The 25,213-nt window shown below is 52.2% G+C and overlaps 10 protein-coding genes across 10 annotated transcripts in view; 5 read left to right on the top strand and 5 right to left on the bottom strand.

Moving 5' to 3' along the window:
• Positions 1 to 39: 39 nt before the first annotated feature.
• Positions 40 to 766, bottom strand: PpBr36_08485 (uncharacterized protein; the record flags this gene model as incomplete). The annotated part of the gene is made up of 3 exons (XM_029895616.1): positions 40 to 392; positions 524 to 541; positions 622 to 766. The coding sequence occupies 3 exons, from the start codon at positions 764 to 766 to the stop codon at positions 40 to 42; spliced, it is 516 nt and encodes a 171-aa protein (XP_029747072.1).
• A 601-nt stretch (positions 767 to 1,367) lies between these two features.
• PpBr36_08486 (uncharacterized protein) lies at positions 1,368 to 3,450 on the top strand (the record flags this gene model as incomplete). Its single annotated transcript, XM_029895617.1, has 2 exons — positions 1,368 to 1,681; positions 1,794 to 3,450. 2 exons carry the CDS (start codon positions 1,368 to 1,370, stop codon positions 3,448 to 3,450), a joined length of 1,971 nt encoding a protein of 656 aa, XP_029747590.1.
• A 283-nt stretch (positions 3,451 to 3,733) lies between these two features.
• PpBr36_08487 (uncharacterized protein) lies at positions 3,734 to 5,343 on the bottom strand (the record flags this gene model as incomplete). The annotated part of the gene is made up of 2 exons (XM_029895618.1): positions 3,734 to 5,166; positions 5,277 to 5,343. 2 exons carry the CDS (start codon positions 5,341 to 5,343, stop codon positions 3,734 to 3,736), a joined length of 1,500 nt encoding a protein of 499 aa, XP_029747591.1.
• Positions 5,344 to 6,421: 1,078 nt separating this feature from the next.
• PpBr36_08488 (uncharacterized protein) lies at positions 6,422 to 7,333 on the top strand (the record flags this gene model as incomplete). The annotated part of the gene is made up of 1 exon (XM_029895619.1): positions 6,422 to 7,333. The coding sequence occupies one exon, from the start codon at positions 6,422 to 6,424 to the stop codon at positions 7,331 to 7,333; it is 912 nt and encodes a 303-aa protein (XP_029747775.1).
• A 66-nt stretch (positions 7,334 to 7,399) lies between these two features.
• On the bottom strand, positions 7,400 to 8,272 carry PpBr36_08489 (uncharacterized protein; the record flags this gene model as incomplete). The annotated part of the gene is made up of 1 exon (XM_029895620.1): positions 7,400 to 8,272. The coding sequence occupies one exon, from the start codon at positions 8,270 to 8,272 to the stop codon at positions 7,400 to 7,402; it is 873 nt and encodes a 290-aa protein (XP_029747776.1).
• Positions 8,273 to 9,623: 1,351 nt separating this feature from the next.
• On the top strand, positions 9,624 to 11,119 carry PpBr36_08490 (uncharacterized protein; the record flags this gene model as incomplete). Its single annotated transcript, XM_029895621.1, has 3 exons — positions 9,624 to 9,899; positions 9,977 to 10,169; positions 10,284 to 11,119. The coding sequence occupies 3 exons, from the start codon at positions 9,624 to 9,626 to the stop codon at positions 11,117 to 11,119; spliced, it is 1,305 nt and encodes a 434-aa protein (XP_029747207.1).
• A 1,001-nt stretch (positions 11,120 to 12,120) lies between these two features.
• Positions 12,121 to 15,455, bottom strand: PpBr36_08491 (uncharacterized protein; the record flags this gene model as incomplete). The annotated part of the gene is made up of 4 exons (XM_029895622.1): positions 12,121 to 12,515; positions 12,584 to 13,563; positions 13,644 to 14,828; positions 15,337 to 15,455. 4 exons carry the CDS (start codon positions 15,453 to 15,455, stop codon positions 12,121 to 12,123), a joined length of 2,679 nt encoding a protein of 892 aa, XP_029747206.1.
• A 5,072-nt stretch (positions 15,456 to 20,527) lies between these two features.
• Positions 20,528 to 23,706, top strand: PpBr36_08492 (uncharacterized protein; the record flags this gene model as incomplete). Its single annotated transcript, XM_029895623.1, has 12 exons — positions 20,528 to 20,612; positions 20,675 to 20,746; positions 20,809 to 20,866; positions 20,935 to 21,076; positions 21,157 to 21,253; positions 21,458 to 21,599; positions 21,664 to 21,788; positions 21,867 to 21,888; positions 21,955 to 21,982; positions 22,051 to 22,147; positions 22,203 to 23,064; positions 23,130 to 23,706. The coding sequence occupies 12 exons, from the start codon at positions 20,528 to 20,530 to the stop codon at positions 23,704 to 23,706; spliced, it is 2,307 nt and encodes a 768-aa protein (XP_029747209.1).
• A 41-nt stretch (positions 23,707 to 23,747) lies between these two features.
• Positions 23,748 to 25,213, top strand: part of PpBr36_08493 (uncharacterized protein) — a gene marked incomplete at both ends in the record, with an annotated part of 2,335 nt that continues 869 nt past the window's right edge. The window contains 2 exons of the mRNA XM_029895624.1: positions 23,748 to 23,765; positions 24,065 to 24,753. Of these exons, the coding sequence (XP_029747208.1) occupies positions 23,748 to 23,765; positions 24,065 to 24,753 (707 nt within the window). The remainder of the gene's footprint in view (positions 23,766 to 24,064; positions 24,754 to 25,213) is intronic.
• Positions 23,951 to 24,787, bottom strand: PpBr36_08494 (uncharacterized protein; the record flags this gene model as incomplete). The annotated part of the gene is made up of 1 exon (XM_029895625.1): positions 23,951 to 24,787. One exon carries the CDS (start codon positions 24,785 to 24,787, stop codon positions 23,951 to 23,953), a length of 837 nt encoding a protein of 278 aa, XP_029747203.1.

The raw sequence follows: 25,213 nt of genomic DNA on the forward strand, positions 1-25,213 counted from the left end.
TCCACCACCCCGCGAATCACCACCAAAAGACCACAAAGCTCACGCCGTCCAGATCCTCCTGACACCCTCGGTCAAGCCGACGTCGTTGGTCTCAAACTCGTACAGACCGACACCGACGATGGCGGTGGCGATGTTGAGCAGCCACATGGCGGCCTTGCGGGACTTGGGCACACGGCGCTGGGGCAGATAGTCGGTGATGATGTTCTGGAGGCCGAGGTGTGAGTGCAGCAGCAGCGTGCTGCAGAGGATGGCGTCCATGACGGGGTTGTAGGAGCCGGCGGCGAAGGGCGCAACCGTCAGCGGCACCAGGCCGGCGGCCAGGATGCGCTCAAAGGTCCAGTGGTAGTGGCCGTGGCTAGGGGACGGGGGCGGGACGGGGGCAGGGTCGTTGACTGTGGGTTTTGTTTCCTTAGTGTTAGCTTCACGAAGCAAAAGAAAAGTCCGGCGGCAGTGAGAGTCGGCTTCCTCGTCACTGCCGGTTTGGTGATATGGAACGGTTGCGGGAGGGAGGCTTCGTTCGTACCGGTTCCCTGGATTTTTTCTATGATGGAGTTAGTTAGCAACCTGATAACGCTTCCTGTCTGTTTCGACGCGCGCATTTACTGCGCGGAATGGACTCACGAGGCAGCGGGGGCAGCAGGTTTCTCCTGCTTGAGGCGTGGAAGGCAGCTATCCTGGGGATGTTGTTGGCGAGGGTGCGCTGCGCCAGCGAGGTCGGGCCGGCCCGGCAGGCGACCTGCCTGAGCGGACGTGCGATTGAGGCCATGGTGAATAGAATTGAACTGTGTATTAAGAAATTTGGTGCCAAGTTTGTTTGCTGGCTTTCGTGAGTTTTTTTTTGTGGTTGCGCAAAGAAAAACCCGGCTGGTCTGGTAATGATCGCTATTCTCCCCCTGGAGCAAGTGCAGTGCGTCAACGGTAATCTTCAATTGGTGATGGGATGCTCCAGCCGGTCGGCAGGCGTCCCCCATGCCGAGGATGAGTATCGGAAGCTTTCTGATTGGCTGACATGTTGTGCCTGACTTATGGGGCACTCAATTAGCTGCCGTTCGTCCAGCCAGAGCGTTGCAATCACATGAGAGCGCGACATGGAGAGCGGCCAAGCCAGCTTCCATGGTGGGGATGCCACCCCTGTATTCATCAGTGGAGCTTCGACCAATCATGGGAATGCACCCACAAAAAAGTTCTTTGCCTACTTTGAGGTTCAGCTCAATGAATCCAATGCGGTCCATGTTGAGATGCCTCTCGCAGGTACTTTGTATATCATACCCATTACATTACGGTCTTTATTCTAGACTGAGATCTAGCCCGGCACAGGCCAGCTGCTGCTTTGGAGCCGTCCAACTCGGCTCGCAAAGCTATCGAGCATGCTTTCATCATCTTTCATAAAGCTCCGCGGGCCGGCGCGACATCAGATCTGCAGAAGATGCTTAGCTCCGCAAACATTAGCGAATTTCTCGACCAGCCGCGTACTCCGAGCGACGGAGGAAACCAAGGAAACTTCACCTCGCTCACAAATCGTACTGAAACCTATTGGGAAAACCGAGTCAATAAAACTCTATGCCAAAAAGAAGGCTGCCGCTACTGCTTGGGCTGAACGGGCGGACAGGATACAAGATGGTAAAGAACCGTGTTTGTGGGACGTTTTTGAAGAGCGTGGGCTTGTAAAGGATGTTGCTGGGTATGTCTATGTCTCGCCCGCTTCACCTCTCGTCACAAATCGCGATGCACAATTCTCTGCGATATGACGGACGTGCTTTGGTCTGGGTGGCTGACTCTGTAGGAGTGAACAGATCCCGAGAAGCCATACGTGAGTTGATGCGGCTGAAAAGGATAGGAGCCTACGTTGGTATTGACCCTACTGCCGCCTCCCTTCATCTCGGCCACTTGGTGCCGCTGATGCCGTTGTTCTGGATGTACATGAACGGCTACACAAGCATCACCCTGCTCGGCAGTGCTACCGCCAAGGTGGGCGACCCTTCAGGGCGCTTGACCGACCGGGAAAAGCAGCACCGCGAGGTATTCAACAAGAACATGGTCTCGATGCACTACCAACTGAAGAAACTCTGGACCAATGTCGACGCTATGGCCAGGCGGTACGGGTACAAGCAAGAGTGGGCGTGGACGCGCGGTCAAAGAAACAACAACGAATGGTGGAACAAACAACCACTCCTCGAATTCCTCCAACTGCTGGGCTCGAACGTGAGAGTTGGTCCAATGCTCAGCAGAGACACGGTCAAGCGGAAGCTGACCGAGGGAGACGGACTCTCCTTTGCTGAGCTCACTTATACCCTGATGCAAGGATGGGACTGGTGGGTTCTGTACAAACAGCTTGGGGTACAGATGCAAATAGGGGGCTCTGATCAGTTCGGGAACATCGTGCAGGGTGTCGAGGTGGTCAAGACAGTGCGGCCACAACAGCCCATCCCTGGAGTCGATCCATCGTCGCCTCTCGAGGACATTGTTGGCTTCACAACCCCACTACTCACAAATTCGTCTGGCGACAAGATCGGAAAATCAAGCGGCGGAGGCAACCTCTGGCTCAGCAACATCAAGACTAGCCCGTACGACTTGTACGGCTACTTTGTCCGTCAACCAGATGAGGATATGGAGCGCATGCTCAAGTTATTCACTTTTATCCCAACCAAAGAAATTAGCGAGATTCTCGCAGAGCACGAAACAGACAAACCCAAGAGGGTGGCTCAGCACAGGCTGGCCTTTGAGGTGATTGCTCTGGTGCACGGCATGGATGTTGCCGAGAGCACCCAGGTTGAGCACAAGGCCATGCACGGCAAGGGCTCAGTCCAGACTCTGTTTACGCATGACACGAAGGAACAGGTGCTGCTCAACTCGGCGCCCGAGGCCCACAAGAAGCTGCCAATGAAGCTGATCGAGAAGGGCAATATCGCGCGCATCCTCTTCGCTGCGGGGCTGGCCAAGAGCGTGAGTGATGGCCATCGTCTCGCAACGCAGCAGGCCGTGTACGTTGGAGGCCGGGAGGGCCCAACCAAGGAAATGAGCGCCAACCTCTCTTTCGTCCCCGTTAAGATTTGGTTCCCTGAGGACACCAAGAACTACCTGATCAACAACAACTTGTTGATCCTTCGCAAGGGCAAGCACGATATCCGGATTATCGAGTTCGTTAGCGACGAGGAGTACGAAGCTCTGGGCGAGACATACCCCGGACAGCCTGGCACTGGTAAAGTGCGCAATATGCGGGCGATTGCAAAGCTTCGACAGTCCATGGTCGAAGACGTTGGTGCTGACGGCGCAGATGCCACGGCCACGCCGTCAGACTCGAAATTACAAGCTTTGAGGAAGCAGCTTGAGTTTTTCCAGGCGAACTTTGACCCAAATGTGCACAACCCGAAATCACACCCCGAAAAGATTAGGGCGAAGATACAACGACTAGAGCAGCAACAGAAGCTGTTTGATCAAGAGGGAAATTAGACGCGGGATTTTGATGTATTGATATTGGCCAGAAAGTTCATTGCTGTGAAAAGTCCAGGACTTCACGTCCTTGTACAAAATGTATAATCCATATAAATGTAGATGTAGCCATACTGTTCTTGCAACATAAAATAGGATACCTTTAGACTGTTCTGTCCATCTTCTTTTGTTCCGTGTAGCTAGCATGAAAGATGGCCATACTTTGAGGACGTGGCTAGGGTTGAAACGCTCGCTATGGGGGGGTATCACAACATGAAACCAAGATTCATTGCAACCAGACAAACTACCTATAGAATACCGTCAGGTCGCCCGGCGGCAGGGGGAGGTTCCTCAGCCTGTCCAGAATCTCGGGGTCGGAGAGGTTCTGCTCCGTGATGATCTGATCGAAGCAGTGGCGGCCGTCGGTATACCTCTGCAGCGGGTCTGCGTTTGCGTCCCTCGATGGCCTCGCCTGCCCCGTGGCCAGGGCGGCGATGTACTGCTTGGAGACGACGTGCTTGTGGACGCGGTACAGGAACCCTTTGATGACGCCGAACTGGACCAGGCGCCGCACGTCGACGAACCGCAGCACGTCGAACCCCGTGTCCAGGTGCACCTTGAGCCACTCCATCACGGTCCGGCCCGCGCAGAAGCTCGTCATGAGCTTGACGAGCAGGAAGTTGCTCACCCGCGGAGGCGTACCCGGGTGCGACAGGCGGTAGTGGTGGTGATGGTGGTGCGCGGTGGGGGAAGTCTCGGCCGACGAGCGGCTGCCAAAGTGGTTGTTGTTGCCCGTCGAGGCTGGGGAGGCGTCGCCGCCATTGCCACCGTTGCCGCCGCCGCCGCTGTTGCTGCTGCTGGAGGGCCCGGGCGGCATGACGCAGACGTAGGCGGCGCACTCATCGACGACGCCGTCCAGGTTCGCGACGAACTCGTGGATGGAGGGGCGTGGCGCATAGCACGAGCCAAAGAAGAACATGTCGAGGAGGAGGATGGTGTCGTAGTAGAGCAGGTGGCGGAGGGCCAGCTGGGTCAGTTCGATGGAGACGTCGGCGAGGAAGGCGATGCGGCGGACGTCGTTGACGCCGTCGATGTGGGCGATGACCTTTTGCATGGTCAGGTCCCAGGTGTCGTCGACGATGTCGGCGAGGCGCAGCTTGGCGACGGGGACGTGCCACCCCTTGACCTGGGGCGGGACCGGGTGATAGGGGAAGAGCTTCATGTTGATGGCGTTGGCGTCGTCGACGGGGATCATGCACTCGCCGTAGTTGTTGAGGTCCTCCCTGACGATCTCCAGCAGGCCCTCGATGGGGCGGCGGGCGCTGAGGTCGTCATACCCGGCCGAGGAGCTGTGGCAGACGGGGCCGGCGGCGACGAGCCCGCCGCCCAGGGCGCTCAGGTACTCGTTTTGCTTCTCGAGCTCGGCAAAGGTGACGGCAAGGCGGCGGACCACGCGCTCGTAGGGCAGCTGGTCGGCAGCGGACAGGCCGGCGTCGACGACGAGGCCAAAGTTGAAGATGAACTCGTTGCGGTGGTACTTTGGGTGGAAGATGGAGACGGGGAAGCCCAGGATGCTGTACTTGCCGTCCGGGTCCGTCACCGTCACGTACCGGTTGAAGAAGGCCTTGCGCGGGATGATGTACTCCTGCAGCACGTCAAAGTCGAGGAGCGGTGGCTTGGTGGCGCCCTCGGACGGCACGATGCATCCGGGAGGACTTTGGGCGACGATTTTGGTGCCTGGCGGTGACGGTCAGTCGCTTGCTTGCACTTGGCGGGTGAGCAGGTTTGAAAATGTGATGAAACAATAAAATAAATCCGAAATGGATTTGCTCCTCTTGGGTATGAACGATATATCGAGCGGAGGTACTTGCCTTCTTGGGGCAGAAACCTGGCGTAAAATATTCCTTGTATCATGATTGCCTCTGGGTGCTTGCTTGCTTGCTTCAGTCCGTAACAAGCCGACGAAAAAGGAGAGAATGATCCAAGTTAACGTGGCAAAATCTTGGACAAGCGGCAGTGAAATGAAACCTTTTCCCCGTCTGCCCTCAAATGTTTGTGTTTGCCATGTCTGCTGGCCAAGATCGATTAGGATCGATAAATACTTTTTTTTTTCTGTTCAATGGAATCAATCCCAGACGCGTAACGACAATGTCGGCGAATCAATCATGTAGTAAACTTCACCCTGACGACTGGGAAAGGTGAATCAGTAAATCGGATGAATTCTACCGTATACAGAGCTCATATAAGTTTCAAAACTCCTAGACTCGGATTTCACTGCTCTTGCGAAGCCACGACGTTGCAAAACAAACCAACGTAAAATCAGAATTGAGCATAGTGCAAACAGTCGGTCACGTGGGCAAGTAAATACAGTTGTGACTGACTGAAATCGTACTTGACCTGCAAACGAGGCTTAATGTTCACTACAAATAACTTGCTTATTCTGGTTCTGTATAGACCTGTCGGATAAATCAAGTCACCAATTCTCTGCTAGGATGAAATTGTCTTCAATTTCAGAAGTCTCTGAAGTTTTCCTCACATGACGTACGCGTACGTCCGTAATCAATAGTATAGCTGCTCCCAAGCACCCCGCAGTTGGCAAGATTACAAGGGGTGGAGATAGTGGAAACAACATTCCCCCCCTTCCCTCATTTGATCCATGGAGCATTGAGACCTCCAACAATACACACTTACTCTATTCCGTCTCGCCTCAGCTCAGACATCGGGTCTATATCCGGCTTGCTGGCTCGCTAGACTGCAACGTATCATCCGCTAGTTTGAATCTCTTTCCAGTCACCGGCCCGGGTGCTTGCAGGACTTGGTTCTAGGTGTATAAGCAGAGCCAAAGGGAGTGGGAATACAAGACCTGCCTATTGTCTAAGGCGAGGCAAGGGGAGCTCTACTTGGCCGCCGAAACAGTACAATTTTACTGTGCAACCAGCAAAAAAAAAAAAAAAAAAAAAAAAAAAAAAAAAAAAAAAAAAAAAAAAAAACAATGACTCCTACTACTACAGGGCTGCGCGAGTCCCTCGAAAGGGACGGATTTGTCGTGATACCCCAGGCTCTAGGCTCCGAGCAATTAGCCAAGCTACGCGAAGCAGCCGCCGACGTTGAAAGGCTCGCTCGCGCGGGCGGGTGGCCTCATATCCGCACCGTCGGGAAGCAGTTTCCGCCCTGGCCATCTAAGCCCAACGACGAAGAAGGCGGCATCTGGGGTGTACAGAGTCTGCTGCACCCAGACATGCCTGGTCGGGACGAGTTTGCGCGGCTGTACTTTTCAGAAACGATACTGGGTCCCGCGCGAGAACTGATGGGCGACGACTCCGGGGATCGGGGCTGCAGAGAGGAGGACCTGGTCATGGAGCTGCTCAACATGCTGGTGCGTCCGGGCAAGGCGTTTGAGCTGCGCTGGCATCGTGACGACATCGGGCCCGATGCGACAGACGACGAGGAGCTCCGGAGGCTGTCGGAACCGGCGTGGCATGCCCAGTGGAACCTGGCGCTGTGGGACGACGACAGCCTGATCCTCGTGCCTGGATCGCACGCCCGCGCACGAACCACTCAGGAGCGGTCTGCCGGTCCGTACGAGACTGGGCTGGAGGGCGAGATGCGTGTCAGGCTGCGCGCTGGCGACGTTGCATTCTACAACAACAACATCTTTCACCGCGGTGCCTACGATCCCACCAAGAAACGCCTGACGATCCACGGCTCGGTGGGACACGTCCGTGGGGGCCAGCTCAGGGCGAGGAATGTGCTCCAGCATGATGTCACATGGATTGATCGCTGCAGCTTCAAAGATGCACTTGGATCTGACCAGCGCACCCTCGACAGAGCAGAAGCTATGCGGGAACGTCTAATCCGGCTGGGAAGGGAAAGCGGCGACGTCGGGTATTCGTTGAGTGGCTGACACGACAGGTGCAAACATATTCACAAAACTGTAGACGACTGGCTGGTCGGAATGGGCCTGCTCAAATCATGACTTGTTGTTGCTCGCATCCCCTTTCCACCTCAGCACCCTCTCGACGCCATTTCTCCTCATGGCCGTGTCACAAAGCCACTCGTCCCCACACTCGCACACGGCTGGGTTGCGAACCCAGCGGAAAGTGATGGAAAAACGTTCACCCCGACGGACAACCTTGTGTGACGCTCCATCACTCGAGTCCTCAGGGGCCGGCATAATGAGACGGTCGTTCTTGCGCTTCTTGATGCCATGCTGGAAGTGATATTGGCTATCACTAGACATGTTATACAGGGAGCGCGGTGGAACAAATACTTCGCGTTTGTCCCAATCCCAGTCTTGATCGCTGCCATCTGTACCAATAGTGCCAGACGGCCTAGCATCACCTGTCTTGGCATGCCGCCGCCGAAACTCCATGGCCACGCCGCTCCCCAGGCTCAAGCCCATTAGCGACTCAAATGCACTGTGCGTATCAGCATGCGGCGGGATGCCCGCTCCCGGCGGGTAGTACTGCAGACAGACCTGCTCTGGGTCTCTGGCGGGCATGTCGAGATGGTAGTCCTTAACCGAGGCGGGATCATAATTTGGCGAGGAAGGGCAGAACCAAGGAAGGACTGCCTTCAACCACGGCGGGAACGGAACATAGGGAATCGAAGTGTCGATGCCAAAGAACTTGTAGCAAAAGTGATGTCCGTAGTGAAGCGACAGCCTGGACGGCGGGAGATTTGGTGACAAACCAAGACGTCCATGTTTTTCTTGTGGGGCTTCGGACCTGATGGGCCAGACGAGTTCATTGCGGAAAATGTTGAGAAGCTGCGCCTCTTGCTCCGACGTGATGAATTCTGTCTTTAGGTAAAAGCCTGGAGGGGCTTCCGGTACTTGCTGCATGTTTCCCCGTTGCCGTTATGCAGGCAGCCCTGCCTTCCTTCCTGCCCTGAAAACCTTCCCGCCCTGACAACCTTCCCGCGGGTTCAGCTCGGGTTTCGAAATTAAAAAGGCACGGCAAGGGGAAGTTCGATCGATGTCACTGTGCCTGCCGCGCGTCAAAAATGGGGCTGTCAACCTTGCCATGTTGGATATTGGCATGCAGAAACCACGTGATCAACAAATCATTCAGCTCCAGTGGGCGAGTAGTCATCGAACAATGGGAAACGAAACAAAATGCGGGCCCTGACAAGCTGTGGTGCTTCTTTTCTGGTGCACTGATGCCCAAAAGATGACAATTACACCCACCACTTTTCTTTCTTGAGGTTAATCTCACCCCAATCACAGCGATTTATTCGCCCTGCTTAGCGCCTGGTCGTATTCGCATAGTGCTTCACAAGGCACAAACAAGTATAAACTGTCCCAAAGTTGGACGATACGATACTCTTGACTTCATCGCAGGACAAATAGATTAGGGCTCGGATGAATATATCTACTTACTATGCAACAACAGGTTCGCCTGCTAGCGCAAGCTTATTGATGAAAATTGATACCCAGTTCAGCAAGACGACACAACGACGTCAGCAAAAACACAGATCCAAAGATCCGACAACAAATTGCCAGAATAGGCATAAACAGTGTTGCAACGTCTTCTTCCCTGAGCCTTGGCCTGCAGTCGCGAAGCCACCGCCTAGCCCGCAGAGGTCCAATCCGAAAGAGCGCAAAGTTCTTGGGTGCATCCCTCAGCCCTGGGATAGTTCGCCGTGTGGGACAGCTTAAAGTGGTGTAGCTTCAACAAACACAGCCTCCTACGGCGTCTTTTCCCCCCGCCCGCTTACTTTTCGAATCAACATTCCCTCCCCCCCATCCCGACTTTCCCGGAATATCCTTCCACTCATGATCGTTTGTTTGTCGATTTTGTTATTCACACACTCTGTGAGAAGTGACAAGTAGGACGAAGGCTTATTTCTTTTTCTTTTTTTTTTTTTTTTTCTCTTTTGTCTACCTCGGACTTGGCCAAGACCAAATTATATTTGGAAACACACAACACAGCACTGCGTGCTTTGGAGGACAAAACTATCTCGCACTGCTGTGCACATTAAAAGTCTAAACCTCGACACTTCACAGACTCAACCGAGACAGTTGAATCCAGTTGAACTAAGCCTACTTGATTCTGTCTTTCTTCCCCTTTCTTGCTATAAATTTGCCCCCCAAAAGGGCAAATTGGTGTTATATCAACACACCGGTTCTCTTCTTCTTCTTCCCAACTGCCATTCTTGAATCTTCGTCTCAATCTAGTTCATATTCAGACGTCATGGCATGGGGCCTTTCCAGCTGGCTTGGCCTGACGCGATGTGTCCAGATCGTTGCCTCGCTCGTTGCCAGCGCCCTGCACGGATTTCTATTTGGGTACCTCTCAATTAATAGGCTGGGCATGGCAAACAATGTCATCGTGCTTCAATTCATGGTATGCGAAAGAAGGTCCACGAAACTCTCTGTCCGTCGTTGGTCAAAGTTTGACGCATGGGGCGTCTTGATGTCCTTGGCCTCTCACATTGAACAACGACCCCAACCGTGTCCTCTGATTTTCGTGTCTCCTTTGTATACAGACAAATGGACATGGAAAAGAGAAGACAAGAAAAAAAAAGTACTGACATAGGGCCCTAGATGACCGCATGGTTTGCTTTTGTCGTCATTGCCTTTAGCATCGTCCACACCAAGGGCAGGTCAACAAAGACCACATGGCTCGTCGCCAACATCGTCGGAGACGTCTGCTTCATCTGGATGGGCCTGGCAATGATCACGCTTCTTTCACATGCTGGCGTGCCTGCCCACTGTGCAGGCCTTACCAAATCTACCTGTGAGTGCTCTATAGCCTCCGTATGACATATATCACCCATCTAGATGGCTGTTACATATTCGCAAGTATGCCGAGGGGGAAAAGCTGCTGAAATTTGTATGCTTTAATCTCTAGACGCAGATGACGACACTCGCCGAGAACCCGCGAAAGGGTACACCAGCATCCGCTTCACTAATCAATGGAACGGTGCCAAGGGCGAGTTGGATCGTTACTGCGCCCTTGAGCGCATCTTCTACGGCGCTACCCTTCTCTTGATAAACCTGCAGATCATCACTGTCATCCTCTCCATCCTCCGCATCTGCCAGGGTACATATATCAAAAAGACCGAAGCAAGCGCGCAGACGAGCGAGCAGATCCTACAGCTCCTACGCGACGAGGAGAAAACCAGACCCAAGGCGTATCCGCAAAACAGTCTCGCCTCGGGCAGTGGAGACAACGGTGTGGTGCAGCACCATCAAGGCTACAGTCAATGCGACATCGCCTCGATTCATCCCATGCCGAGCGAAGGAGCGTTGAGTTCGAGGACCTCGGTATTGAATTCCCGGGTGCACCCGCAGCACCACCATCAATGTCAGCACCACACTCATCACCACCATCAGCAGCAACCGCTGCTGTCCCCAGTCAGCCCAACCACCCCCGCGTTCTTCGCAAATCGATCGGGACCTTCATCCCCGATGGCGAGCCCAGGGGCAAACGAGTCAAATACGACCGCTTTTAACGAGTTCGAGACACCCGAAGACGAGGCTGCAGCTGCGGCACTGATCACTGACGGATCTTCGGGAGGCCGCGCGGACCTCGAGTCCGGGTACGGCAGCAGCTCGGCCCTGCCTCCCTACACCCCGGGGAGGTTGAACCCCATGAACGGCCACGGTAACGAGAGCAATGAGATGCGGCTCAGTGGCTATGTCAAGGGGGAGACGAGGGCTCAGAATATGAAGGATGGGATGTGATGGGAGTCCCTCCCATCTAGCAGTCATGACCAGAAAACGACAGAATGAAACAAGCGTACTCTGTTTTTTTTTTTCTCTCTTTTGTCTTGTTTGTTATTTTGGGAAAGGCTTGCAAAGACCAGTGGCAGCCTATGTTTTGCTTTGAAATTTTCTTTGTTTGTGCAAGATACCAATATTGGAAACAGGCGTTAATAATAGGCGGATGAACCCTTGAGAACATCACCCCGGATTTGGTTTTTGTTGTTTTGGGATAAAAGGTTTTCATTTCTACTTCCTCCCTTCTGGTTTGGTCAAAACTAGGATGGGTTGGATCTAATACTGTAGTGCTTTATTATAAGTGTTTTCTTTTTTTATTTATCCATCTTCACCTATTTTGGAAACCCTCTCATCTGCGTTCCATATTCTGGACTTGGTAATACGAGAGAAAATGCACATATCATCTTTAAAAAAAAATCAAACTCTGGCTTTCGTATGCAAATAAAAAGAAAACTACATTGGATATTGAAACCCGGGTATCATTCGCACCCTTTACAGAATTCAATCCCACCCTTGACGAAAATCAAACGCACCATCCATGAAACTGGGAACCCGCTCAGGCGCAGAACAAAAAAAAAAAAAAAAAAAAAAAAAAACTCTCTCCAAATACAGCGCCTAACACAAATTTTCTCAAATCCGGCCTGGTGATCCATTCTTTACTCTTGGCCTCCACTCTGTGGCCCTGACCCCAGGCCCGGAGGTTTGTCGTGATGCGGACAGCCCCAGGCCAGCCAGATTTATACCACGCCCGAGGTTCGACTGCGGTTGATGAGCGGCCGCGGGTTGTTGAGGCCTAACCCGCGCCTGTATATCGGGCATGCTGTCAGGAACTCATACGCCAGAAGCCTATATTCCCTTTCTAGGTCTTTTGAGCTTCGGCGAAAGCTCTGTGACAAATCTCGCCACTGATGCCAGAGACAGCCCGCGAAGAAGGGGTCTTCCGTCGTCTAACAAGACAGCATATCTCAAGCCATAGCCTGTCCCGGTGCCATCCTACCCAGTGGGGTCCGATCCCTTGGCTTCTCGATCAGCTCGGCATATCCTTCCAATCCTTGAGCCATGACTCTGACGATGTCAAATATGTGGCTACCCTTGAAAGTCTCAGCCCAAAGTCTGATGACGGCGGCAGCAAGCTGCCGAAGCCTCGCCGGGTCTGTAGTCGACGGATGTGTGTGTTGTGAAGACCCCGACGATGCAAGCGAAGGGTCGATCGGTACGGCAAACTCGGTCTCATTGACCATGGTTCGCACTGTGTCGAGGATGGTGCGTTCTTCCTGTGAAGGTGCCGGCTCGTTGGGCCCAATCGAGGCTAGTGTCAGAAGCCACTTGGAGAGAAGAACGGCGCATTCGAGGTTGCATACTAGAAATCATGGTGAGCGTCAAGTCATGAAAAAGGAGCGAGGGAACCGATGGGCATTTTGCACTTACTAGAGTGTTGCATGCTCCACTCCAACGACTTGGTCCTAGCCACGTAGTTGACCCCGACTTTGACCAGAAGGGCGAGAGAATGGATGGCCTGGTAAATAGCTCTGTGTAGTCTCGGATTCCTGGACGGCAGAGGCGCTTCGGCGAGGTCATTGGCTACCAACAGATGATCTCGTGTCTCCAGGGTCCGGCAAGGACTGAGATCCGAGTAGAGCCGGAAGTAGGCCAGCCTGAGCAAGGCTGTCGAGTTGAATGCAACCGGGCCCCCACTACCAAAGCCGCCATCTATTTGTTGCTGATGTTGCGATGGATGGTTTGTTCCGCCAGCTGCTGCAGAATCGGCAGCGTTTCTCGATTGCATCTGCTGCTCGAAACCCATCTGCCAGACTCGTAGCGCTTGTGCCACATCCTCTACATCTTCAACCTTCAAGCCACGGTGAACCTCAAATGGCGATGCTATAGCAAACGAGGTTTGCTTTAGGAGGTAGATGTGCTGGATCAAAGCATGTATCAAGACATAATTTCCTAAAGAAGACACGTGGCTCAAGGCGCCCTGGGATGGTCGGTTAAGCAGTCTCGAGAATCCATCCTGCAACGAGACGTCCAGACTGGGGTATGACTGCCTAGCCTCCTGCCACTGCCAGGCGGTATCAGCCCGCCAGAGTCGAGAAGAGTTTGGAAGAGTTAAGTTGACTTCGGATGTGAGAAGTAGTGGCGGTGTGTTGTAGGCGATGCTGCAAAGGTTGAAAAAGCAATAGGCAATCAGCTTGGTGCGTACAGCACCTTCGATTCGAATCCAAGTCTCCCAGTCAACGGCCTGTGCTGGCTCTGAAACAAGTCTCTCTTCGCGAACCAAAAGAGCGATCTGACTCTGCAGCGACAAAGCATCATGCAAGATAGCCTTGGCCCCCCAGAGGCCCACCGCAAAAAGGAGTATAAGCGCCTGAATAGTCTCAAGCCGAGACTGGGGTGTGTTTGGCGAGCTACACGTTGATAAAGTTAATATACTGGGTGTATTCAGACTGATTCCGAGGAACTAGTGTCACATCGTAGGAGGACTTACTACGGCTCCCGGTGAGTCTCCTGGGTCATGGGTCTGTCGTGGTGCACCGAGTTGAACGAGTGACGGTAGCCCGAACTCGGCGAAGGTCTCGTGGAGTGGGGGCTATATGCAGCGGGCGTGGGTAGCAAACCATGAACCTCATGACTATGTCGTCGTCTTATTTGCTCCATGGCGACAGCCTTGGAAGCATACCACAAGGCATTGCCTCTATGGCTCTCAAAGCGATATTGTGCACCGACTGCCAGAATCGCAAGTAGAAGCTCGGGAGATAGCTCAGCCGGCGCCAAAGTCGGAGTGTGAAGAATGGGGAGATGCTCGTGAAAACCGCCATTGTAGCCTTCGAGGAATCTCATTAGGGTATGTCGAGAAGGGAAAATAAAGTCGTTGGGAATAACCGATGAAAACTCGTCCAGTCGATTCTTGATGACATTATAGTCAACACCGGAAATTTTCCAAAACGGCGCCTTTAGTCCATCCTCATGAAGTCTGGAACCTTCATGGGCATCCGGTTGAAGCGATGGGAACCTCGTTGATGGGAACGACCCTGGTGGTTTCAGTGAGCCTCGAACGTGCAAGTCACTCCCATGTCTGTTCCAAAGACCAAAAGACTGCTCCGACTCTAGTGCTGGTGGCAGGAAATGTGACGAGGTACCCATATCGTCGAGAAATAGGTTGTAGTCATCAAAAGACGCAGCAGGGGGTTGCTGATGTGTTGAGAAGCCCGGATGCATCATGCTCTGGTCTTGCTCTCGGGGACGCTCCTGGTATGACAAGCCGTCGTCATAGGGCTTCGCGCGTGGAAGATTTCCAGGCTGGGGCCCCATATCAGTCATCATGGACTGTTGCTGGATCTGATTTACTTCGCTGGCTGAAGCAAGATGTGTAGCTGCATCCGATAAGAGATCAAGATTGCAACCAGGTCTGGACGTCAGTCGCGGATCAGTCTGTAAAGAAGAGACTACTGAAGATGTCATGCTCTCAGGGGTGAACTGCGGTGGTGGAGGTCTTGATGGCTGTTGCTGTTGGGAGTGCTGTCCTTGATGCTGTACGTTCAGGGCCTCGTTGTTGCCACGTATGTCCGCTGCCATCGGTTGCAGGTTTCCCGAGGACTGTTTTCTAGAGCGATTGCTGTCTTTGCTGCCCTCGTTGAGGTGCACAAGCTTCTCATGGCGTACGAGGAGATCGCTAATATCCATTTGGTCAGCATTCTTTCTTACTGCTTGCAATACAGCGCGATAAAGTCGGAAAAGAGCCCTTTAAAATGTGATCGCGATATGTGGTGGTGAGACAATCCTGTCCAGATGGGAATGCGAACTGATAGGAGAGTATATGCAACTGAGGTAGATGGAATGGAAAATGGTAGCGGTAACCATGGCAGGGTTGACAGGAGAGTGCAGACGACATGCGCAAGCAAATCAGAGCGGATGTCACAGATAAAAACCCCCCAAAAAGAACAAACGAGGGGAAGAGGGGTCTGCCCTCATTGCACAACTTACCGTCGTCCAAAGGTTTTTCCACATCGGTCCCAAGTACATGAGAACGGCTTTTCTTTGGTGTGTGTTCTCTCGTGTCTCTGAACGTGCTCCACACGCCTGTAAGTGGATCAAAACAAACATGTGTGAGCTGACTTGGAATATGTCGAGGAACGCTGGTGTAGTGGAAAACTTGTAAGTGTGTTTTGGACTCGACTCACCTGAACCGCTTGCTGCAATATTTACAGGGGAGAGTCTTGGGTTTCTGCTGCCGACCCTCTGCATTTTCATCTGCAGTATTGGAGGGCGTAGGCGCCTCGATAGACTGTATGGGCAACATGGTGTGGCTTGGGGGATGGTGCTTCTTCGGAGGATCTTCTCAAAGGGGTCAGTGATGCAGTCGCGAGTCGCGGCACCCAGATAAAGAGGGTCAGGAGTTTGATAAGTGAATATGCAACGCCCGCTAAATTGCAAAAGGGGCGGTGGTAGAGGGTAGGCGATTTGAATCGAAAAGAAAAATATAGCAGTTGATCATGTATGTAGATAGCAGGTAGATAAGTTTGTACGAGGACTCGGGGTGATATGTTCGTTTTCTCGGATTGGTTGGAGAAAAGAAAACAAGAAAAGAAAAACATGGGACAGATCGACCTGCTCAAAACATCATAGGATAGAAACAGGAACATGACCATCCGCGAAAACTTCGACAGTGCCGGCGCCGCCTGCCTTTGTCGCAGACCCGGAGCGCAGCACAGACTACGTCTGCGAGGGCTGGGTTGTCTGGGGTAATCCACCCGGCTGCGTAGAGCGGGGAAGTACGGCCCAGGCCGGGCCGGGAAAGAAATAAACAAATGCCTATCAGCCAGAGCGCGCTGGTACGTGGAGGCACTGCACTGATGATATCTTTTTTTTTCAGTGCTTCACACAAGAGCCGACGAGGTAAACATTTTTTTTACGTCTTCGGCTCAGAGGGACGAGGCAGCTAGGGTGGAAATCAAGGAGAGGTTGGTGTGTACCTGTATGAGCAGCGATTTGTGACAGGTCGGCCTGTTCAAGCTGATGGATACCCAAGTGACAAAACCGAGCTAGCTCTATTTTGTTTTGGTCCGGGCAGAAAACGCGTTACCGTGAGTAAAGACGGACCCAGCAGTAGAAACTGTTTAGGCTGCGATGGCTGGCAACTGGCGACTGATGCGGCGATGTTCAAGTTCAAAATTGGCTGACTCTTGGTGTGACTCGAATGCAGCCCATAACTGCGTATATATGTGTGTGTGCGTGTGTGACTTTTTCGGTATTAATTTTGCAATATTGCAGGTGTTGTGTGTCTCGAATTCTGTGTTGTGTTGTGCTGTATCTGGTGGTCTGTCGTGCCCTGATGGGATCTCTGCAAAAATACTGGAGAAAAAGAAAAGACTCAAAAACGATGGGCAACAACCAAGCACGCCGACCGACCCTACAGGATGTCAGGCAGCGGGCAATCTGAACGCCCAGTGATTTAGGGTTGGGACTGGACAAATGGCAACGGCGGTGTGGAGGTCGAGTAGGGAGATGATACAAAAGTCGGGGATGATGCAGAGTTTTTCGACGTGATAGTCGCCAATGATGGAACGCGGGACGCGGAGACAGGTGGCACGGGCTAGGAAGATGATAGATGTGATGGATGCAGGACGGCTGAGAGAGGAGAAGGAGGGCCAGAATCCCCAAGTTTGTGGGCGGGGAAAAGAGGAGAAGGCTGCTTGCTGGCTCGGTACTGGGTTGAGGTGACAGGGATGGCGGGAAACATGAAATTTGCCAGGGCTATCAGCTTCCAGTCCAAGTAATGGCCTAGGTCAAAGGGGGGGGGAAACCAGACGATTGCAGACAATTGAGGGGATCGGAATGTCGCAGTCAGTGCCGGATTAGATGCAATTTGATGCGACGCATGCTCCCGATAAGGATGACCCAGACCCGAAGGTAGCTTTGGAATATTTGGAGTTTCTACGCATAGATGTTATGCCAGCTGCCTGTTGCTTGCGTGCGGCAGGAAACTTTTAGCTCCCGGGGGAGGGGAGGGCCCCTGTTGCGACAGAGTGCTCCAGTCCCTGTGGAGTCTAGTCTAGGATCTACCGACTCTCCAGGCTTCCTCACTTTGCTAACATCAGGGAACCAGCCAGTTGAGGGATAGAAACGTGGACACGGAGCCGCTAGCTAGATTCTAGCCGTTTTCTCTCAATTGCTTTTGCCTTGTCTTCTTTACTTGGTTAATCATTTGAATTTTATTTTTCTTCCTTTGCCTTTGTGCGGATGAAGAAAAAAAAGCTACCCCTTTACTTGCGCCGGAAAACTGCTCCAACTTTTGGGAGAAGAGAGGGGCTACGATTCAGACACAAAGGTTACGAATCTGGTGAGGAGTTGGCATAGTTGTGTCTGTTGTATGGAATGGGGGTGCTTTGAAGGAAAATCACTTTGGTACGCCACAACGGACTCCTTTAGCTGACTAATCAACCCACTTCACTCGTTTGGTGCGCCAACCAGACTAATTGTAAGCTGTACACAGCGCCATGTTTTCTTGATTGCTGCCCATAACGTCGTGTACAACCCCAGTCCAAGATTTACCATGATCCCCGCCTTGATCCCCACAACAGTTTGGTTTTACGTGCACTTGTTTGTGGGGGCGGAGCTGAATTCGGGCAAGAGGATTGCCGTTGTTGAAGCTGGTCGCCGGGAATAATTATGCATGAAGCACATCATTCATCATTCCTTGTTGTGTGCTGTGGCGGCACGTGTTCTGCCTATTCCTGTTGCTGTCTCACCTGCTACAAGTTTTTTTTTTTTTTTTTTTTTTTTTAAGACGACAAGGTTATGGCGGACAGGCTGAAAATTTCACGAATAGTGACCAAACTTTGATAAACACAAAATTTTCGATCTGGGCGTGACAAAAAGAACAGAAGAAAATTTCGCGATCTTTTATTCCGTCTTGTCTTCGCGTTTGCTGGCCAAGCTGCCTTACAGTATTATCCCTCGGTCCAAGAGTGGAGAGCTTGAGCGGGGAGGGTGGATGCGGAGAAACAAAAGCTGGAGAAACAGGACGAGCGGAGAAGCAAATAAACAAGTGCCCCCGACTGCGGAGTCCGGAGCATGTGGCGCCGCTTCAACAACGCCTGTAAACTGCCAAGCTAGTAATGATCAACAACCAGTCGGAGCACAACCTTGAGAAGAGGGATGGAAGATTTCATGTGTATCTCCCGTAGACCAAGATCGGAAGTAGGAACATATAATAATAAATCTGGAGTCCAGCTCTGGCAACTTTGGGTGTTCTTATTTTTGCTAGACGAGTTTCGATGAAGGAGCGATTTCACGGTTAGCCTGCTACCCACCCTTACCTTGCTACACCTAGGTGTCATCCACCCAACAAAAGGGGGGGAAAAAAAGGAAAACGCATTTTAAAATTGCTTTCCCCTAAACTCCAAAACCAGCATGCCGATAGGAAGTAAATTGGCTCTCGTCCAAGATCCATTTGCTTTTGCCTTGCAAAGATATGTGTTCTGCACCATATTCACGGTGCCATAACCCTTTTTCTTATTATGTAACCCAGTCCCCAAAATACTCAATAGTGCGCACGCATTGTCAGTACGAATCATGCCCAGCCCATCCGTGACCACATGTTTAAGACTAGCATCCGCCCGTTGATTTGCTATAATTGAATCTAACCTCAACATCCTCTAGCATACTTATGTTTTGCACATTCATTTTGCGGGGTTGCGACATTGTGAAATGAACGCCCCGCCGGTTGCCCCGCTTGTAGCCGCCACTAATAATGGAGTGATTGGCCATTACAAGCATATGAAAATCTTAGCCATCAAGCCGTCGATGTCTTGATCCAACGACGGTCTTCCCGCTCCAATCGTTGACCACCACGGGGGCGCTGGATCCAATTGTTTCTTCTTTGGAAGTACCCTGCTTTTTTTTTTCTCTCTTTCTTTAATTGTTGCGGGCACATGTGCTCAGACTACCGAGAGAGCATTCATTCATTTAATCCACGGGTCGTACGTGTTCACAGACATACGCGTTCGCTCTCTACTCCACATCATCATGGTTGGAGACTTGGAGTATTAAAATATTCCTCAAGTCATGTTTGATGCAACGTTTGAGCGCAAGCCCTTGCAACCACACTCTACTAGGTATGCAGTACTAGTTCAGAGCATGAGATGCGGCCCTACAGGCCCACGAGACGCTCGCTGATCGCCAGCAAGGCGGTTTTGACCGGGCACGCGCGCTATTGTCACCTGCGTGGAAGGTAGTATCGGGATTACTCCTTTGCAACCCACTTCAGCTCCTGCCTAAAGCAGATCGTCTACCCGGCTCGCTTTTTTACTGACGTCGCAGCGCGGCGCATCCCCGGACTTGCTACTCGGCCACAAAGGGGCGCCAAGTGGACGTCAAAGAACTCAGGCCCCGCCGTTCAAGTCGGTTTAATATCATTTCTGAACTTTGATCGCTTGATATTTTGATGCTGCTACCTCATTTCTAGACCATTTATGTGCCTTGGTCTTTTGGAATCATCTCTCTATTTTCCCATTTTGTCTGATAATTGGTGGCCCATCCATCCACCATTTTGACGAAGAGGTTTACTATACCCGCTTTCCATGAGCGAACGCACAAAGAAGGCTCCTTTGTGCAAAATTCGATACTGAGAGTTCATATCGAAACCAAGCGGTTTTGATACTCATCTGTCTACAAATTCTGTTGTGGCCTAGACAGACAGGTCTTGGACCCCTGGTCTTATAAAGAGGTAAAAAAAAGGCATGGCAAGGACAAAGTCAAATATAATCCCACCTCAAGTTTTGCTGTATGCAAGTTGTCATGTCCCGTGCTCTCTATGAAGCATTCTGCCAAGCTCATCAAGCAGTTCGAACTCAAAATAGTGTCCGCCTTGGTATACCCAGGTGACTGTTTGTCTTGAAAGTGAATAATAGTTCCAAGGGGACCTTCGTCACCGCTGCTCGTTGTTCACCTAGATCTCCCCGCATGTATACCGCCATTTTCTCATCTTACCTCACCTCCATGGTCTCACTAGCGTGTATCCTGTCTTTGAACTCCTTAATTTCCAGATCTTGTCAGGCGGAATAGTCTCTACCCAACCAAGGCCCCTTTTGTTCCCACTCCCCCGGGCTCGGCAGTCACACGACCCAGCCATCAGAAACGTTACTTTGTGATTTGCTGAATCGCGCGGTACCGATCAAGCTAATATCGAATGGGTATTTACACGACCCATAAACCGAATACTACAAAGAGGCTGAGCCACGCGGTCCTAAGACTGTTTTTGTTCAGCTCCACGCTCTCATATTTCACCTGGCTCTCTGGTTAAGGGAGCTTTGGAACATTCTTTCCAGCCCTAAGCCCTAGAACTACTATCCGCATCTAGGTCTAGTCAAGATGCGTCTGCTCAATACATCTTCGCTGCTACTGGCAGTGCTCATGTGGGTAGGAGTGAGCGCCTACTGGCTCGGTGATCTTCCAAGTACGTCCAAGATCATCCTATACTACGGTCCCTGCGGTTTTCCTGCTAACAAACCACTTTAGATCAGGGTGTTGCCCCATTTGCTGGGGCAGGCTACACTGTCCGAAGAAATGTTCGCGATTATGGAGCTCGAGGTAAGGAATTACATAATTTTGTGTTAAACTCGTAGGGGCAAGAGCTGACCTTTCTGGTGAAGGTGATGGAGTTACGGATGACACCGCTGCAATTAACGCAGCCCTCCAAGCTGGGAACAGGTATGCCGTACCATCAGTCCGAGTATCCAGCAGTTGTTATTGTGTGACTGGCTGACATGAGATACTAGGTGCAATCGAGGATGTGCTTCCACAACGACCACACCGGCACTCGTCTACTTCCCGGCAGGCACTTACTTGATCTCCACATCACTTTTGCCTCCTTACTTCACCATGATGATTGGCGATGCCTCCAACCCTCCTACGCTGAAGGTTAGCAAATAACCAGAGGTCCTGCTGCCGTGGTCCATCTTGCTATTTGACTCTGACAAAAACGAAAAAAAAAACAATAGGCAACTTCGAACTTCCAAGGGTTTGGGCTCATCGATGCAAACCCATACTATACCGGAGACTTGAACTGGATATCAGTCAACAACTTCTACAAGCAAAGTAAGTATGGATTGTTGAGGTCATGGCGGCTCTGCAATGGAACCTACGTTATATTGGCCCATCTCAAGGCAAGCTAGACCTGACGTCAACGCTATTCCTCCGCGAATTTTGCTCTGTGACCAATTTTCAAATCGCGTTTTGCACATCCTACGGTGTTGCTTTGCTCAAGAGATCGCTAACAGAAATTGCAACTATTCGCTGCAGTCCGTAACTTTGTGATCGACACGACAAACATCCCACCCCAGACTGCAGCTACTGGAATTCACTGGCCTACCTCACAAGCAACTAGCATGCAGAACATTGAATTCCGCATGCCAACAACCCCTGGTGTTGTCCACGTAGGACTGTAAGTTTACCTGATGCTATTTGCCATGCACACATCTTGGATAAGCCTCGCTGACGTTTTCAAGCTTTATCGAGTCCGGTTCTGGCGGTTTCTTGAGTGACTTGACCTTCATTGGAGGTGCTACAGGTGCCAGCATGGGCAACCAGCAGTACACCATGAGGAATCTGATTTTCAGGAACTGCGATATTGGTAAGTTGTCATCAAGCGGTCGGAGGCTGGTGAAGACCCGAGATCCATACTGACATCAGCGTCTGCTTGTCTCAACAGCAATCATTCACCTTTGGAACTGGTAAGAATTCTGGCAGTGCCAACTGGAGAAATTGCCCGGACGCTGGTTGCTAATCATGGCTTATAGGGGCTGGACCTATTTTGGGCTACAAATAGTAAGAAACACTCACCTCTAAAAGAAAAGCTTATCATTTTCTTTTTGCTTGGCTAACTTTATGCTTAGGAGAATGCAAGGATCGGCATTGACATGTCTTCATTGTCGAACACCAGCTCTCAAAACGTTGGGTCTTTGACTCTAATCGACAGCACCATGACAAACGGTTGGTCCTTGGCCCTAGCTCTGCTCTGGTTCTTAGCTGACACACCTTTCTTTAGTTGCGACTGGGATCAAAACCGCATTTTCTGCAGACTCTCAACCACGAACAGCTGGCAGCGTAATCCTCGAGAATGTCCAGCTCAACAACGTGCCGGTCGCCGTCACTGCCGCTCAGGGTACCGTTCTCACTGGCTCAAGCGGGTCGACCACGATCACCGGATGGGGCCAAGGCCACCGCTATGTTCCCAATGGACCTGACAGATGGCAGGGTGCCATCACCCCAGTCCCTCGGCCGGCTTCAATGCTTTCCGGATCTAGATGGTACACCAAGGCGAAGCCCCAGTACGAGACTCTCCCGGCATCGTCGTTCATCACCGCCCGCTCGGTTGGTGCCAGAGGTGACGGGAGTACCGACGACACCAATGCTCTGCAGAATGCCATCAACACCGCTCAGCAGCAGGGCCGTATTCTGTGGATCGATCATGGAATTTACCGGGTGACTGGCACCATCACAATCCCAGCCGGCTCAAAGATTGTTGGTGAGAGTTTCCCTGTGATTATGAGCTCGGGATCGTTCTTCGCCGACATGAACAACCCGCGACCTGTGGTTCGCATCGGTGCAACGAGCGGAACCGTGGGGCGTGTTGAGCTTTCCGACTTTATGGTGTCCACGCAGGGCGCCCAGGCTGGAGCCACTCTGATCGAATGGAACTTGGCCTCGACCGGAGAGCCCAGTGGCATGTGGGATGTGCACACTCGCGTTGGCGGCTTCACTGGTAGCAACCTCCAGGTCGCCCAATGCCTCAAGACGCCAAGCTCGTCGGCCGTCAACCCCAACTGTATCGCGGCTTACATGGGCATGCATGTTACCAAGGGCGCCAGTGGCTTATACATGGAGAATGTCTGGATTTGGACTGCCGAGTAAGTACTCTCTGACTGAACTGTTGACGTGAACCTCTAGTTGGCTGACCTTGGAATGCGAATAGCCACGACATCGACGACCAAAATCTCACACAGACCACCATCTATGCCGGTCGTGGTTTGCTCATTGAGAGCACCGCAGGAAACATCTGGCTGATGGGTACAGCTTCCGAACACTTTGTGCTCTACCAGTACCAGTTCTTAAACACCCAGAACATCGTAGGCGCACAGTTCCAGACCGAGACTCCATACTACCAGCCGATGCCCCAGGCCACGACCCCCTTCCCACCGGTGTCTGCAATCAGTGACCCCGACTTTGCCGTCTCGTGCCGCGGCATCGCCGGAAACTGCGCCAACGCTTGGGGTGTTCGTTACATCGGCTCTCGGGACATTGCCGTCTACGGGTCCGGGCAGTATTCGTTCTTCAACAATTACAGCACAACATGCTCCACTGTCGCGGCCGGCGAGGACTGTCAGTCGAGGATCGTGGAATTGCAGGGCTCGCTGTCTAACATCAACATTTACAACCTCAACACCATTGGCTCTTTGAGTATGATTGACAGGGATGGGACTTCATTGGCTAGGTGGTCGGACAACATCAACGTCTTCCCGCAGACGATTGCAATGTTTAAAGCCAATTGATTACAGGAAAGGTTGATAGGCTGGCGGGGTTTCCAAGAATAATGATGAATACACTGACAGTATGCTTGATGACCGTTAAGTTTGTTGTCTCTTTTTTTTCTTTCTTTTTTTTTTGTCTTCTATTGTGAGCATCTTCCTGGTGCCACTGGAAGGTTTATTGAAAGCTTATAGCTCCATGTAAATATCCGGAGGACAAGGAGCAAGTAAATATACCATTACTCTTCCCCAAACAAAGCGCAACTGCTTAGTCGATGCACTTGTCCTCGGGCCAGGTCACAACATAACCGTCGCACGTTTTTCGCACCTCCTCATCCCCAGCATCCCCCTTGAACATGACCGTGTCCATCTTCTTCTCCAGGACCTTCTCGACGACGAACCCGCGATCTCGCACCACGTCAAAGAACTTGAGGTCCCTCTCCCGCAGCCACGGCCTGTAGCTGGTGAAGAAGACGTAGGCCCTGCTGTTCCTAGAGCGCTTGAGGGCCCTCTCGATGGTCGTGGCGATGTTCTCGTGCTCCGTGTGGCGGAACAGCAGATCCGCCATGATGAGAACGTCGACGCCGTCACGCGCCGCCGCCGCCGCCGCCGCCCCGGGCATCTTGGCCAGGACGGCGTCGACCTCCTTGCCCCAGACGTAGCCATCGACGACGACCTTTTCGGCGCGAGGGCGCGGCAGCAGCTCGCACTCGTCGACGTTGCGGCGCAGCGCGACCAGCACGTCCGGGTCCGGGTAGTCGGTGGCGACGACGCCGGCGGCGCCGAGGTGCGCGGCCACGAGGCTGGGGATGCCGGCGCCGGCGCCGACCTCGAGCACCGTCTTGCCGGCCACCAGGGACGGGTCCGCGAGGAAGTGATCCGCCAGCACGCGGCCGCCGTTCCAGACGTGGTGCGCGTCCATGACGCTGTGTCCGACCAGGTGCAGCGTCAACACGGCGCCGTTGGAGAGCGTGTGCGTCTCGGTGCGCGGTGGCGGCGGCGGCGGGTAGTAGCCCTCCGGGACCGCGAACATGTCGCCCGTCGAGAGGTCTTCTTCCTCATCCTGGTGGGGTGGGGCTGGTTGTGCTTCTTTTTGGTCTGCCATTGTCTTTTTTGTTGTTTTGTTTTTGTTGTTGTTCACACCCCACCCGCGGTATATCGAGATTGTGGGGGTTGTACAAGTTTTGTGTTTGCTTGGCAACTTGATTGATGCCGTAGTTTAACTGAGATACCCTGTCAGGTACAAGTGAGAACAAGACTAATTTCTTGTCAAACACTGAATATGACAATTGAAGCAGATTCCTCCCTGCAGCCTCAAAAAATACTACCAACCGTTACACGCGCTAGATAGAAGAAAATTCAGTGCCGGTACGCTTGTTTTAGGTAGATCAACCTTTTCCAAAAATGTCAGTAACAGGACCTGAGATGAACTTATAAGTCAAAGGTGAGAAATATAGTGTTACTGACTGTCAAAGTACCTACGGCTCTTTCCGGAAGCTTTTTTCTTTTTTTTCTTTGCCTTTTTTTTTTT

This window comes from Pyricularia pennisetigena, chromosome 5 (assembly GCF_004337985.1).
Source record: "Pyricularia pennisetigena strain Br36 chromosome 5, whole genome shotgun sequence".
NCBI classification, from domain to species: Eukaryota; Fungi; Ascomycota; class Sordariomycetes; order Magnaporthales; family Pyriculariaceae; genus Pyricularia; species Pyricularia pennisetigena.